This window comes from Cherax quadricarinatus, chromosome 42 (assembly GCF_038502225.1).
Source record: "Cherax quadricarinatus isolate ZL_2023a chromosome 42, ASM3850222v1, whole genome shotgun sequence".
Taxonomy (NCBI): Eukaryota; Metazoa; Arthropoda; class Malacostraca; order Decapoda; family Parastacidae; genus Cherax; species Cherax quadricarinatus.
In genome coordinates this window covers 5199674-5216707 of record NC_091333.1, presented here as the reverse complement: position 1 = coordinate 5216707, position 17034 = coordinate 5199674, and the positions used below count along the sequence as shown (strand labels likewise).

Sequence of the window (17034 nt, the reverse complement as noted above, 5' to 3'; positions counted from 1 at the left end):
GCCCATTTGAAAACGTAGTTTGCATCTTCTTGGAGGTTAACCGTGTCTTCAATAGATGACAGTCTCATACAAAGGATGACACGGTGCTGTGGATTACACTTCTGTCTATGTCTGATATGAGGATGAGGGACAGGATGGGGGCAAGTACAGTGGACCCTCGACTAACGCTATTAATCCGTTCCTGAGAGCTCATCGTAAGTCAAAATAATCGTTAGTCAAGTTAATTTTCCCCATAAGAAATAATGGAAATCAAATTAATCCGTGCAAGACACCCAAAAGTATTGAAAAAAAAACAAATTTAACACATGAAATATTAATTTTAATACACACAAACTGAAGAAGACATGCACAGTTACATGACTCTTACCTTTATTGAAGATCTGGTGATGATTGATGGGATGGGAAGAGGGGAGTGTGTTGATGGTCTTAGTGTTTAGAAGAGGAATCCCCTTCCATTAGGACTGGAGGTGGCAAGTCCTTTTTCAGGGTTACTTCCCTTCTTCTTTTAATGCCACTAGGACCAGCTTGAGAGTCACTGGACCTCTGTCGCACAACATATCTGCCCATAGAGGCCTGTACCTCCCGTTCCTTTATGACATTCCTAAAGTGTTTCACAACATTGTCAGTGTCACCATTAAACACTTGTTCAGGTTTCAGTCCTTCACTGTCTATGTACTCCTTGAATTCCTGCACATATTTTTCAGCTGCTTTTTGGTCCAAACTGGCAGTCTCACCATGCCTTATCACATTATGTATGCCACTACGATTCTTAAATCTCTCAAACCAACCTTTGCTGGCCTTAAATTCACTCACATCACCACTAGTTGCTGGCATTTTTCTAATTAAATCGTCATGCAACTTCCTAGCCTTTTCACATATGATCGCTTGAGAGATGCTATCTCCTGCTATCTGTTTTTCGTTTATCCATACCAATAACAGTCTCTCAACATCTTCTATCACTTCCGATCTCAGTTTCGAAAACATAGTTGCACCTTTGGCAAGAACAGCTTCCTTGATTGCCGTTTTCTTGGCCACAATAGTAGCGATGGTTGATTGGGGTTTTGTGTACAGCCAGGCCAGCTCGGAGACATGCACTCCACTTTCATACTTAGCAATGATCTCTTTCTTCATATCCATAGTAATTCTCACCCTTTTTGCTGTAGGGTTGGCACTAGAAGCTTTCTTGGGGCCCATGGTGACTTATTTTGCAGGTGCAATCACTAAAAAGCTGTGATAATATGAAATGTTCCGATTGTATGCTTGGAAGCGACCGCGGTGGCTGGCTAGTTTGTAAACACTGGCCAGAAGTGGACGCGTCTCAGACGGAACGAATAGTGTTGGTCGAGTTTTTTAGCGCTAATCGAGGCAAAATTTTTGCGATAAAATGTATCACTAGTCAGATTTATCGTTAATCGATGCCATCACTGGTCGAGGGTCCACTGTACTGTGCCTTGTTGAACAGAGCTTATCACTATGGCAGCTTCCAATTTAATTCTGTTGACCACTACTCTTTGCGTTCAATTTGTTAGAAAGTTAAAGATCCATCTCCCCACTTTGCCAGATATTCCGTTAGCACGTATTTTTTGTGTTATTACACCATGATCATATTTGTCAAAGGCTTTTGCAAAGTCTGTGTATATTACATCTGCATTCTGTTTTTCTTCCAATACAAAAAAGAGGGAAATACTGCTGAAGAAAATTTAATAAATTAACCCTTGACTGTCACAACCCCAAATCTTGAGGTGTCTCCCGGTGTCGAAAAATTTTTGAAAAAAAAAAAAAAAAAAAAATCTTATGAAATGATAGAGAATCTTTTCCCAATGGTAATGACACCAAAAGAACGAAATTTGATGGAAAATTTACGAAATTACACTCTCGCGAAGTTAGTGACCTCTGTGATATTTATGAATTGGCGATTTCACCTACCTTGAGCCCTATTTTCGGCTAATTCCATTGTTTCAGTCGACCAAACTCATAACTATTTCTTTAGAACTCCATTTGTTCTATCGAGTGAGTACAAGAAACTGCCCATTTACCGATTTCAACGACCCAATAACGTGGTCAGAAATTTGCAATTTGGCCAATTTCATGCAAATTAAAAAATATGCCAATTTCAAAATTGGGTCCAGAATGAACAATGCAGACATTTCTGGCTCTAAAATAACATTTTCTTTGTTCATCAGTCATGTGTCCAGGCCCCCCTGATATGACTCTTGCTTTCTATTTTGAATTTTTATTCAAACAAAAAACAAAAGATTTGCTGTTATGCAGACTACTGCAATATTGTAATAACTGTATAAATAATGTCAACCCATTCATGACTGCATATTAGAATGGCTAGTTGGACATTTATTGGACAATGACATAATTTGTTTACTCTTGAACATCAGCAAAAATCAAACATTTCCCCTAGCTTGAGCTCTATTTCAAGGTCCTTTTCATAGTAAAACCAATCAAAATCACCTCTTTTTCTATAATATGTTTTCCATTCTATCAAATGAGACTAAGAAAATGAGAATACAACCAAACATACTATACAAAAATACACCACAAATTCGGCGTTTTAATCCAAAAACACGGTCGGAGTTTTTTTCTCATTACGCACTGCATGCTGCACGATTTTCTTTATATGGTGCACACTGACCACATAGACCCATTCTCTCACATGTGGGCTAACCAGCTTTCTCCTGCTTGATTTGAAGCCACTAGAATTTTTGAGTATATATATGTCAAACATATTGGCTCGTAAGACGTATACATACGACCGAAACAGTCAAAGGGTTAAGATATGCTAAACCAGGCACGATAAATTTAGAAAAGGGAAGTAGATTCATCTAAATCAAAGATTTGAACACACTATATGAATGCAGCCAAGCAGCCATGGCTGGAAAAACAAAAAAGCAGGTAGATAAGATAATAGGAAGTAATATAATCTAAGATTATAACAAAGTCAACCCTCATTTCTATTACAATTCTGGCAAAAATTAATTTGTCATATGATGGGTACTAATAACTGTATTAAACATTTACCCCAATTATCTTGTGAATACAAAATTTATTGCACAGGCATATCTCGCTAATATGGCACTTTTCAATTATAGTCATGTTCATTATTTTTGGCGGTGATTAGTTCATCAGGTTAGCAATACAGTACTGTAGCATTTTTAATTTATTATTTTTACTTTTGCATCATTTTTTTAGGCCTAGTGCTACTGTGCACTTAATAAATGATGCTTTTATATGCACTGGCAACTGAAAAAAAAAAAAAGGCTGTGATTTGCTTTATAGCGGTGGTCTAGAACATAACCCGCTGTATTTGCAAGGTGTGCCTGTAATTTGCTACATTATAGTCAATAGCAGTGTTAATTCTCATCTGATGATGACACTGAACCCACCTTTACACTCATCAACATCTGCACAAGAGCGTCCATCCATGAGCAGCATATATCCAGTGGAGCAGGAGCAAGAGAACAGTCCAGGAGTATTGATGCAGATATCATCACAACCACCATTGTTCACACTGCACTCGTCAATATCTTCCGAAGAGGAGGAATTTATTAAAAATGATTACATTACAGTACTTATGAAAATGCTATTTTCACTAAAAGCTTTTTGTCATGAAATTTTTTTAGGGCAGAAAATATCATCAGCTCAGCATGGCTGAAGGACAGAGGAAAATATTCCCAAAGGGCAACATTAAATATTGAAGAACAACATATCACTAAGTTGGAAGGCACACTCAGCATATATGAGTAATACAAATACATTTAGAGTAGAAACAACCTTTACTAAGTCAATATTTTACTAAAGGAAAGCTTTATCATGTCAGGACTTGACAAACTTCTTGAGTAAAATGTTGTCCTAATAAAAATTTACTTTGTACTAAACATCCTATTATCCATGGCACTGCATTATTAAAGTATTTATGTGGAGGCAGCTAATGCAGACACTAAGATAATGACTAATTGTAAATATTTGAATTATCAATTATATACAGTAAACCCTCTCATATCACATGGGTTACATTCCTGAAAATTGGCATGTAACAGCATAGCATTCCATAAAGTGAAGACCATATGGGAAAAATAAGGCTAAGTTTCAGACACTTCCAATTCTTTTATTACTGTACCAGGTAAGAGTTACTATGGTATATAACTTACCTTGCATTCTGGTAGTGTTGATGAGAGATAATGTTGTTCTACTGGGCTGAGATGGATTGCAGTGGCTCCTGTATTGATATGGATGCAGAGTGGTCAGTAGGTGATGATTGTATTGGATTGCTTATGCATTTTGTAATGCATCTCTGGTCTGTTTTATCCAGCAGTACTTTATACAGCTGATGACAAGACATCACTACTTGCTCCAGAATCATCTTCAGACCAATGCTTTTAGACTTCACATGATCCTTTTCAGTGAAAGAAGTCTGCAATTTTACCAATAACATGGAATAAATCATGTAACTCCTACAGTGTTAACTGCATATATTCAGGTTCTTCCCATTCTTTTCTTTTATCTGCTTCTATATTAATTTGGTATTGAGCTCCTCTGCGATTTCTTCTGCAGCTGATATATTATTATCATCCAACAATTCAGGAGCAGCTTGTGATGCCTTCCCATCAGCTGCATAAAGTAATGAAAGGCAAAACAGACCAGGCACATTACCAAATTCCTCAATACTCAAGTACAATCATTAACTTCAGTGCAAGAACCTCAGTCATCCACCTCAGCCAACAATCCACAACTTTCCATGTCAACCCAGAAGGGCTACATCATCCCTCTCCACTCATTTTAAAAATCATCGATGTACACCAGAATTCAGAATTTAAGGTAAGAAATATTATTTATGTAACTCGTGCAGATATAAGTATCGTATTAACTATATAACACATCACTACATCAGCCTACAATTATATTATTACCGTTGTTTTTTTAGCAAATTTGGTTGGCTTTTATGGGGGCTTTAAGAAACGTAACCCTATTTTTCACATATGCTCACCAGTTCATTTTACACAATTTTTGATTACAGGGAATTTTAGGGAACATTATTATTTATCTTTATTTATTTATTTATTTTTTATTTGGACATGATACATAGTTGTACAAAGAAATATAGTGATTGGGTGTACATGCCAAAAGCCCCTTGTATGCAGAGCATTATGGGCAGGCTTAAAATTAACTTAAGATTAACTAAGCAATGATACATTCAGTGGTAAAAATTACAGTAAACAAATTACACCATGAAGTATAAATGAGTATTTCAAATAAGAAGCATTAAAGTTGTACAAATTTCTAGCATAATGTATAATATAATCGAATCAGATCAAGTAAAATCAATGATTTGTAGTGCAGAAACAGGTCATATTAGATGAGTTACTGTGCATTCAAGAGAAATGGAGATTCTATAAGCTAATGTAATTAAAAAAAAACCAGTTTGATGAGATTCAGTTATATTCAGTATTTATTTAGTTGTGGCTGAGTAAGTGGTTTTTAAGAAGAGTCTTGAACTGATAAACAGACAGTGTTTCTTTTATATTCACAGGTAATGAATTCTACATTTTTGGGCCTCTTATGTGAATTGAGTTTTTACATAGTGTGAGATGGACACGGGAAACATCAAAGAGTGATCTGTGTCTTGTGTTATGGTCATGTGTTCTGTTGAGGATGGTAAGGAGAAGTTTGAGGGGAGGGTTTATATCCAAGTTTACTGTTCTATGTATGTAGTAGGTACAATAATAAGTATGGATGTTTTGTACGGCGAGTAAGTTTAGCGTTTTGAATATTGGTGGAGTTTGCTGCCTGGAGTGAGAATTTGTTATCATTCTGACTGCAGCTATCATGTTAACTGATGGTCAACTGTATTATTATTTTTATTATTATTATTAAAACAATAGTCTCACCTTCACAGTGGGACTTCTGCCCTGTTTGTTGGTATCCATCATTACACATACACTGGTATGTGCCCATCATATTTTCACACACACCATTTGAACAGATTCCGGAGGTGCGAGAACACTCATCAATATCTTTACAATAGCGCTGATTTGAGGACAGCTCATGTCCTGGAGGGCATTCACACCTGGGAACATAAACAACCCATCATCAATGTCTGAATAATACAAATAAACCTAATTACAAAATATGGATGGACCCCAATGGAAATAAGTAAAGGACCCCAATGGAAATAAGCAAAGGACCCCAATGGAAATAAGTCACTGTGTCTGACTTTTTTGGGTTATCCTAGGTTCTCTACACATATGCTGCTATGTATGATAATTCTATGTAACTGTATTTGTGTATACCTGAATAAACTTACTTACCTGAAGATTTTAAAAAGTACACATCAAAAATGAAGTATCAAACAATACTACATGAACATTATTTAAGCTCAGTCATGAAAGATCCAAAGGTTGTATCACAGACTATACAACCTACCCATTAAGTTCTTGACAAATAGAATTATAATAATAAAAATAATAATAATAATAATAATAATAATAATAATAATAATAATAATAATAATAATAATAATAATAATAATAATAATAAAGGAGGGGTGTTAATGTTGTAGTTTTAAAATTGTAGTGTAAGCATGCCTCTGGCAAGACAGTGATGAAGTAAATGATGATGAAAGTTTCTTTTTCTTTCTCAAGCCATCCTGCCTTGGTGGGGAACAGCCAGTGTGTTAATAACAAAAATGAAAAATAATATAGTTATAATAAAAATAATAATAATAATATCTATTTCTACAAGTATATGTACAAAGTATAGAAGCTTAGCTCACATAAATCACATACTTTATAAAAAGCTCCTTGTTATGCAGAATATTGTGGGCAAGTAGGTCAATTCTGTCCCCAAGATGCAATCCACACCAGTCAACTAACACCCAGGTACCCATTTAACTGCTAGGTGAACAGGGACAGCAGGTGTCTTAAGTGAACACATATAGGAAATGAAATTAAAATAGTGGTAGACCTATCCATATTTGTTACACATCATCCTGTTTAAAAATTTTGCCTTAATTATGTCACACACACATTGTGATCCCTTCTAAATTATTTGTGAACCTTCTTTTAGTTTTAAATCATGACATACCTGTTATTACTACTCAAATCATTCATAATTTTTTTCAATGCACCAGCTGTATCCCACCGAGGCAAGGTGACTCAAAAAGAAAAATGAACGTTTCTCTTTTTAAATTTAGTAATGCATACATACATACATACATATATACATATATACATATATACATATATACATATATACACACACACACACACACACACATATATATATATATATATATATATATATATATATATATATATATATATATATATATATATATATATATATATATATATATATATATATATATATATATATATATATATATATATATATATATATATATATATATATATGTGTGTATAATATATATGTGTGTATAATATATATAGGTAGTAGGTTGGTAGACAGCAACCACCCAGGGAAGTACTACCGTCCTGCCAGATGACTGTGAAACAAAAACCTGTAACTGTTTTGCATGATGGTAGGATTGCTGGTTTCTTTTTCTGTCTCATAAACACGCTAAGATAACAGGGATATCTTGCTACTCCTACTTACACTTTGGTCACACTTCACAGACACGCACATGCATATATATATATACATACATCTAGGTTTTTCTCCTTTTTCTAAATAGCTCTTGTTCTTTTTTATTTCTTCTATTGTCCATGGGGAAGTGGAAAAGAATCTTTCCTCCGTAAGCCATGCGTGTCGTATGAGGCGACTAAAATGCCGGGAGCAATGGGCTAGTAACCCCTTCTCCTGTATACAATTACTAAAAAAGAGAAGAAGAAAAACTTTATAAAACTGGGTTGCTTAAATGTGCGTGGATGTAGTGCGGATGACAAGAAACAGATGATTGCTGATGTTATGAATGAAAAGAAGTTGGATGTCCTGGCCCTAAGCGAAACAAAGCTGAAGGGGGTAGGAGAGTTTCAGTGGGGGGAAATAAATGGGATTAAATCTGGAGTATCTGAGAGAGTTAGAGCAAAGGAAGGGGTAGCAGTAATGTTAAATGATCAGTTATGGAAGGAGAAAAGAGAATATGAATGTGTAAATTCAAGAATTATGTGGATTAAAGTAAAGGTTGGATGCGAGAAGTGGGTCATAATAAGCGTGTATGCACCTGGAGAAGAGAGGAATGCAGAGGAGAGAGAGAGATTTTGGGAGATGTTAAGTGAATGTATAGGAGCCTTTGAACCAAGTGAGAGAGTAATTGTTGTAGGGGACTTGAATGCTAAAGTAGGAGAAACTTTTAGAGAGGGTGTGGTAGGTAAGTTTGGGGTGCCAGGTGTAAATGATAATGGGAGCCCTTTGATTGAACTTTGTATAGAAAGGGGTTTAGTTATAGGTAATACATATTTTAAGAAAAAGAGGATAAATAAGTATACACGATATGATGTAGGGCGAAATGACAGTAGTTTGTTGGATTATGTATTGGTAGATAAAAGACTGTTGAGTAGACTTCAGGATGTACATGTTTATAGAGGGGCCACAGATATATCAGATCACTTTCTAGTTGTAGCTACACTGAGAGTAAAAGGTAGATGGGATACAAGGAGAATAGAAGCATCAGGGAAGAGAGAGGTGAAGGTTTATAAACTAAAAGAGGAGGCAGTTAGGGTAAGATATAAACAGCTTTTGGAGGATAGATGGGCTAATGAGAGCATAGGCAATGGGGTCGAAGAGGTATGGGGTAGGTTTAAAAATGTAGTGTTAGAGTGTTCAGCAGAAGTTTGTGGTTACAGGAAAGTGGGTGCAGGAGGGAAGAGGAGCGATTGGTGGAATGATGATGTAAAAAGAGTAGTAAGGGAGAAAAAGTTAGCATATGAGAAGTTTTTACAAAGTAGAAGTGATGCAAGGAGGGAAGAGTATATGGAGAAAAAGAGAGAAGTTAAGAGAGTGGTGAAGCAATGTAAAAAGAGAGCAAATGAGAGAGTGGGTGAGATGTTATCAACAAATTTTGTTGAAAATAAGAAAAAGTTTTGGAGTGAGATTAACAAGTTAAGAAAGCCTAGAGAACAAATGGATTTGTCAGTTAAAAATAGGAGAGGAGAGTTATTAAATGGAGAGTTAGACGTATTGGGAAGATGGAGGGAATATTTTGAGGAATTGTTAAATGTTGATGAAGATAGGGAAGCTGTGATTTCGTGTATAGGGCAAGGAGGAATAACATCTTGTAGGAGTGAGGAAGAGCCAGTTGTGAGTGTGGGGGAAGTTCGTGAGGCAGTAGGTAAAATGAAAGGGGGTAAGGCAGCCGGGATTGATGGGATAAAGATAGAAATGTTAAAAGCAGGTGGGGATATAGTTTTGGAGTGGTTGGTGCAATTATTTAATAAATGTATGGAAGAGGGTAAGGTACCTAGGGATTGGCAGAGAGCATGCATAGTTCCTTTGTATAAAGGCAAAGGGGATAAAAGAGAGTGCAAAAATTATAGGGGGATAAGTCTGTTGAGTGTACCTGGTAAAGTGTATGGTAGAGTTATAATTGAAAGAATTAAGAGTAAGACGGAGAATAGGATAGCAGATGAACAAGGAGGCTTTAGGAAAGGTAGGGGGTGTGTGGACCAGGTGTTTACAGTGAAACATATAAGTGAACAGTATTTAGATAAGGCTAAAGAGGTCTTTGTGGCATTTATGGATTTGGAAAAGGCGTATGACAGGGTGGATAGGGGGGCAATGTGGCAGATGTTGCAAGTGTATGGTGTAGGAGGTAGGTTACTGAAAGCAGTGAAGAGTTTTTACGAGGATAGTGAGGCTCAAGTTAGAGTATGTAGGAAAGAGGGAAATTTTTTCCCAGTAAAAGTAGGCCTTAGACAAGGATGTGTGATGTCACCGTGGTTGTTTAATATATTTATAGATGGGGTTGTAAGAGAAGTAAATGCGAGGGTCTTGGCAAGAGGCGTGGAGTTAAAAGATAAAGAATCACACACAAAGTGGGAGTTGTCACAGCTGCTCTTTGCTGATGACACTGTGCTCTTGGGAGATTCTGAAGAGAAGTTGCAGAGATTGGTGGATGAATTTGGTAGGGTGTGCAAAAGAAGAAAATTAAAGGTGAATACAGGAAAGAGTAAGGTTATGAGGATAACAAAAAGATTAGGTGATGAAAGATTGAATATCAGATTGGAGGGAGAGAGTATGGAGGAGGTGAACGTATTCAGATATTTGGGAGTGGACGTGTCAGCGGATGGGTCTATGAAAGATGAGGTGAATCATAGAATTGATGAGGGAAAAAGAGTGAGTGGTGCACTTAGGAGTCTGTGGAGACAAAGAACTTTGTCCTTGGAGGCAAAGAGGGGAATGTATGAGAGTATAGTTTTACCAACGCTCTTATATGGGTGTGAAGCGTGGGTGATGAATGTTGCAGCGAGGAGAAGGCTGGAGGCAGTGGAGATGTCATGTCTGAGGGCAATGTGTGGTGTGAATATAATGCAGAGAATTCGTAGTTTGGAAGTTAGGAGGAGGTGCGGGATTACCAAAACTGTTGTCCAGAGGGCTGAGGAAGGGTTGTTGAGGTGGTTCGGACATGTAGAGAGAATGGAGCGAAACAGAATGACTTCAAGAGTGTATCAGTCTGTAGTGGAAGGAAGGCGGGGTAGGGGTCGGCCTAGGAAGGGTTGGAGGGAGGGGGTAAAGGAGGTTTTGTGTGCGAGGGGCTTGGACTTCCAGCAGGCATGCGTGAGCGTGTTTGATAGGAGTGAATGGAGACAAATGGTTTTTAATACTTGACGTGCTGTTGGAGTGTGAGCAAAGTAACATTTATGAAGGGATTCAGGGAAACCGGCAGGCCGGACTTGAGTCCTGGAGATGGGAAGTACAGTGCCTGCACTCTGAAGGAGGGGTGTTAATGTTGCAGTTTAAAAACTGTAGTGTAAAGCACCCTTCTGGCAAGACAGTGATGGAGTGAATGATGGTGAAAGTTTTTCTTTTTCGGGCCACCCTGCCTTGGTGGGAATCGGCCAGTGTGATAATAAAAAAAAAAAAAAAAATAAATAATATATATATATATATATATATATATATATATATATATATATATATATATATATATATGTATATATGTATATATGTATATATGTATATATGTATATATGTATATGTGTATATGTATATGTATATATATATATATATATATATATATATATATATATATATATATAAATATATATATATAAATATAAATATATATATATAAATATATAAATATATAAATATATATATATTATATTTTTTTTTTTTTTTTTTTTTTTCAACAAGTCGGCCGTCTCCCACCGAGGCAGGGTGACCCAAAAAAGAAAGAAAATCCCCAAAAAGAAAATACTTTCATCATCATTCAACACTTTCACCACACTCGCACATTATCACTGTTTTTGCAGAGGTGCTCAGAATACAACAGTCTAGAAGCATAAACATATAAAGATACACAACATATCCCTCCAAACTGCCAATATCCCAAACCCCTCCTTTAAAGTGCAGGCATTGTACTTCCCATTTCCAGGACTCAAGTCCGACTATATGAAAATAACCGGTTTCCCTGAATCCCTTCACTAAATATTACCCTGCTCACACTCCAACAGATCGTCAGGTCCCAAGTACCATTCGTCTCCATTCACTCCTATCTAACACGCTCACGCACGCTTGCTGGAAGTCCAAGCCCCTTACCCACAAAACCTCCTTTACCCCCTCTCTCCAACCCTTTCGAGGACGACCCCTACCCCGCCTTCCTTCCCCTATAGATTTATATGCTTTCCATGTCATTCTACTGTGATCCATTCTCTCTAAATGACCAAACCACCTCAACAACCCCTCTTCTGCCCTCTGACTAATACTTTTATTAACTCCACACCTTCTCCTAATTTCCACACTCCGAATTTTCTGCATAATATTTACACCACACATTGCCCTTAAACAGGACATCTCCGCTGCCTCCAACCGTCTCCTCGCTGCTGTATTTACCACCCAAGCTTCACACCCATATAAGAGTGTTGGTACTACTATACTTTCATACATTCCCTTCTTTGCCTCCATAGATAACGTTTTTTGACTCCACATATACCTCAACGCACCACTCACCTTTTTTCCCTCATCAATTCTATGATTAACCTCATCCTTCATAAATCCATCCGCCGACACGTCAACTCCCAAGTATCTGAAAACATTCACTTCTTCCATACTCCTCCTCCCCAATTTGATATCCAATTTTTCTTTATCTAAATCATTTGACACCCTCATCACCTTACTCTTTTCTATGTTCACTTTCAACTTTCTACCTTTACACACATTCCCAAACTCATCCACTAACCTTTGCAATTTTTCTTTAGAATCTCCCATAAGCACAGTATCATCAGCAAAAAGTAACTGTGTCAATTCCCATTTTGAATTTGATTCCCCATAATTTAATCCCACCCCTCTCCCAAACACCCTAGCATTTACTTCCTTTACAACCCCATCTATAAATATATTAAACAACCATGGTGACATTACACATCCCTGTCTAAGACCTACTTTTACCGGGAAGTAGTCTCCCTCTCTTCTACACACCCTAACCTGAGCCTCACTATCCTCATAAAAACTCTTTACAGCATTTAATAACTTACCACCTATTCCATATACTTGCAACATCTGCCACATTGCTCCTCTATCCACTCTATCATATGCCTTTTCTAAATCCATAAATGCAATAAAAACTTCCCTATCTTTATCTAAATACTGTTCACATATATGCTTCAATGTAAACACCTGATCTACACATCCCCTACCCACTCTAAAACCTCCTTGCTCATCCGCAATCCTACATTCTGTCTTACCTCTAATTCTTTCAATTATAACCCTACCGTACACTTTTCCTGGTATACTCAGTAAGCTTATTCCTCTATAATTTTTACAGTCTCTTTTGTCCCCTTTCCCTTTATATAAAGGGACTATACATGCTCTCTGCCAATCCCTAGGTACCTTCCCCTCTTTCATACATTTATTAAACAAAAGTACCAACCACTCCAACACTATATCCCCCCCTGCTTTTAACATTTCTGTCATGATCCCATCAGTTCCAGCTGCTTTACCCCCTTTCATTTTACGTAATGCCTCACGTACCTCCCCCACACTTACATTCTGCTCTTCTTCACTCCTAAAAGATGGTATACCTCCCTGACCAGTGCATGAAATTACTGCCTCTGTTTCTTCCTTAACATTTAAAAGTTCCTCAAAATATTCTCGCCATCTACCCAATACCTCCATCTCCCCATCTACTAACTCCCCTACTCTGTTTTTAACTGACAAATCCATATTTTCCCTAGGCTTTCTTAACTTGTTTAACTCACTCCAAAATTTTTTCTTATTTTCATTAAAATTTCTTGACAGTGCCTCTCCCACTCTATCATCTGCTCTCCTTTTGCACTCTCTCACCACTCTCTTTACCTTTCTTTTACTCTCCATATACTCTGCTCTTCTTATAACACTTCTGCTTTGTAAAAACCTCTCATAAGCTACCTTTTTCTCTTTTATCACACCCTTTACTTCATCATTCCACCAATCACTCCTCTTTCCTCCTGCCCCCACCCTCCTATAACCACAAACTTCTGCCCCACATTCTAATACTGCATTTTTAAAACTATTCCAACCCTCTTCAACCCCCCCACTACTCATCTTTGCACTAGCCCACCTTTCTGCCAATAGTCGCTTATATCTCACCCGAACTTCCTCCTCCCTTAGTTTATACACTTTCACCTCCCTCTTACTTGTTGTTGCCACCTTCCTCTTTTCCCATCTACCTCTTACTCTAACTGTAGCTACAACTAAATAATGATCCGATATATCAGTTGCCCCTCTATAAACATGTACATCCTGGAGCCTACCCATCAACCTTTTATCCACCAATACATAATCTAATAAACTACTTTCATTACGTGCTACATCATACCTTGTATATTTATTTATCCTCTTTTTCATAAAATATGTATTACTTATTACCAAATTTCTTTCTACACATAGCTCAATTAAAGGCTCCCCATTTACATTTACCCCTGGCACCCCAAATTTACCTACTACTCCCTCCATAACATTTTTACCCACTTTAGCATTAAAATCCCCAACCACCATTACTCTCACACTTGATTCAAAACTCCCCACGCATTCACTCAACATTTCCCAAAATCTCTCTCTCTCCTCTACACTTCTCTCTTCTCCAGGTGCATACACGCTTATTATAACCCACTTTTCACATCCAATCTTTATTTTACTCCACATAATCCTTGAATTAATACATTTATAGTCCCTCTTTTCCTGCCATAGCTTATCCTTCAACATTATTGCTACTCCTTCTTTAGCTCTAACTCTATTTGAAACCCCTGACCTAATCCCATTTATTCCTCTCCACTGAAACTCTCCCACCCCCTTCAGCTTTGTTTCACTTAAAGCCAGGACATCCAGCTTCTTCTCATTCATAACATCCACAATCATCTCTTTCTTATCATCTGCACAACATCCACGCACATTCAGACTTCCCACTTTGACAATTTTCTTCTTCTTATTCTTTTTAGTAATCTTTACAGGAAAAGGGGTTACTAGCCCATTGTTCCCGGCATTTTAGTTGACTTTTACAACACGCATGGCTTACGGAGGAAAGATTCTTATTCCACTTCCCCATGGATATAAAAGGAAAATTAATAAGACCAAGAACTATTAAGATAAAATCAAAGAAAACTCAGATGAGTGTGTATAAATAAATGTGTACATGTATGTGTAGTGTGACCTAAGTGTAAGTAGAAGTAGCAAGACATGCCTGTAATCTTGCATATTTATGAGACAGACAAAAGACATCAGCAATCCTACCATCATGTAAAACAATCACAGGCTTCGTTTTACACTCACTTGGCAGGACGGTAGTACCTCCCTGGGTGGTTGCTGTCTACCAACCTACTACCTATATATATATATATATATATATATATATATATAAATATATAAATATATAAATATATAAATATATAAATATATAAATATATAAATATATATATATATATACATATATACATATATACATATATTCATATATACATATATATATATACATATATATTGTTGCAACCCCTGAATGGGTTACAATGATTATTATGTATATATGTAATGTATATTATCTTTTCATTTAATTTTATATTGCTTATATTTGCGATAATAGCTAAATCGTAAATGTATGACTTTATATTATTATTTGACTGTTATATTGTTATTTAGCTTATGTTGTTAGGATGTTTATAAAATGTGCTCAGTTAGTCTTGATTGTCAAACTACTGTAATTATCGCTTGTCGCTCGTTATACTGCCGGCTTCTGAGCTGCAGTTGTCCACGTAGCTATCATGTGATCGAGGGGGGGGTGTCCTCACCTCGTGTGAAGTATTCAGTCTGCTGGAGACTCGCTTGCTGGTTGGACAGATTGTCTGTCTCATTATTCTTGTTAGTTCTGTAGAACTTTGTTCACAGAACATTGTAAAGACTTAGTGATTTTCGACGTTGTACTGAGGTTGTGTGTCCTATTGACACTCTGAACATCTCAGGTCCTGAGCTATAGCTTCTGACCTAACTTTGTACTGGTTCCTGTGTATTGTCACAGTCACAGTTTTTCCTATGCTGAACGTAGATTCAGTTTTATGGGAGTTTTGTAACTTGTGGAGGATCTGCAGATGGTCCCTACTTAGTGTCGTTATATTATTTCCCAGTTCCTGATTCTGTGTCGCAGTCGCTTGATATTGCATTGCTATTGGGCTTAGCATTCTTTGTTGTTCAAGCAGACTGTTCGGGTTGCCAGTCGGTCAAGAAGTTAGTTTATTTGAGGACTTTGTCAGTCACTTGTTTAAGTCTTATTCGAGTCTTGAGACATAGCTAACTACTTAAGAGCACTTACACGCATACACACACTTACTTGTACATATTTGTAATATCTTATTAAATGTTAATGTACCTGACGGTACTTAAGAATTATAAATGTGATATGTGCTTTCAGCATAATAATATTGAACTCGAGAGATTGATTTTATTTTGATTGCTGTAATTAATTTAATTTGATAATATACCTCTAGACAACTTACTACTTAATAAATTTATTAAATTTTAATTTCTCTAGTTAGTAGCCTACCAGTTGTAATCCTAAAGCACTATTGAACCATACTGAATTTTAATGGATAATTGGACAAGGATACTGACTACTTGTTACGAAAACCCAGTAACAGGCTGGATGCTAGAAGGGCAGTCCTTTCTAGTATTCACTGGAGATCTCTAAGCTTTTAGAATCGCGTTTTTTGTAACAAATGGGGGCCTGTCCGGGAGGCTCTTGATCCAAGGTGTTGGAGAAATTGTCCAGTTTGACATACTAGTGAATCTATGATCAAACACTTTGAGTACTTTCCTAATCTGAAGACTTTGAGTTTAGTCTTGTACAACATACCAGGTGGATGTATGTACCTGACTGAGTCTCTTGATCCAAGGAGATGGAAATACTGTTTATGAGTTCTAACTCATAACTCTTCTTTTACAACCCCATCTATAAATATATTAAACAACCATGGTGACATTACACATCCCTGTCTAAGACCTACTTTTACCGGGAAGTATTCTCCCTCTCTTCTACACACTCTAACCTGAGCCTCACTATCCTCATAAAAGCTCTTTACAGCATTTAGTAACTTACCACCTATTCCATATACTTGCAACATCTGCCACATTGCTCCTCTATCCACTCTATCATATGCCTTTTCTAAATCCATAAATGCAATAAAAACTTCCCTACCTTTATCTAAATACTGTTCACATATATGCTTCAATGTAAACACTTGATCTACACATCCCCTACCCACTCTGAAGCCTCCTTGCTCGTCCGCAATTCTACATTCTGTCTTACCTCTAATTCTTTCAATTATAACCCTACCGTATACTTTTCCTGGTATACTCAGTAAACTTATTCCTCTATAATTTTTA

At 36.8% G+C, this 17034-nt stretch overlaps 1 protein-coding gene across 1 annotated transcript in view; it reads right to left on the bottom strand.

Annotated features, from left to right (window-relative positions):
- The window catches only part of LOC128695690 (fibrillin-2), a gene marked incomplete in the record, with an annotated part of 295003 nt that overhangs the window by 84854 nt on the left and 193115 nt on the right, over positions 1-17034 (bottom strand). Inside the window, 2 exon segments of the mRNA XM_070093229.1 lie at positions 3396-3536; positions 5898-6076. Coding sequence (XP_069949330.1) covers positions 3396-3536; positions 5898-6076 — 320 coding nt within the window.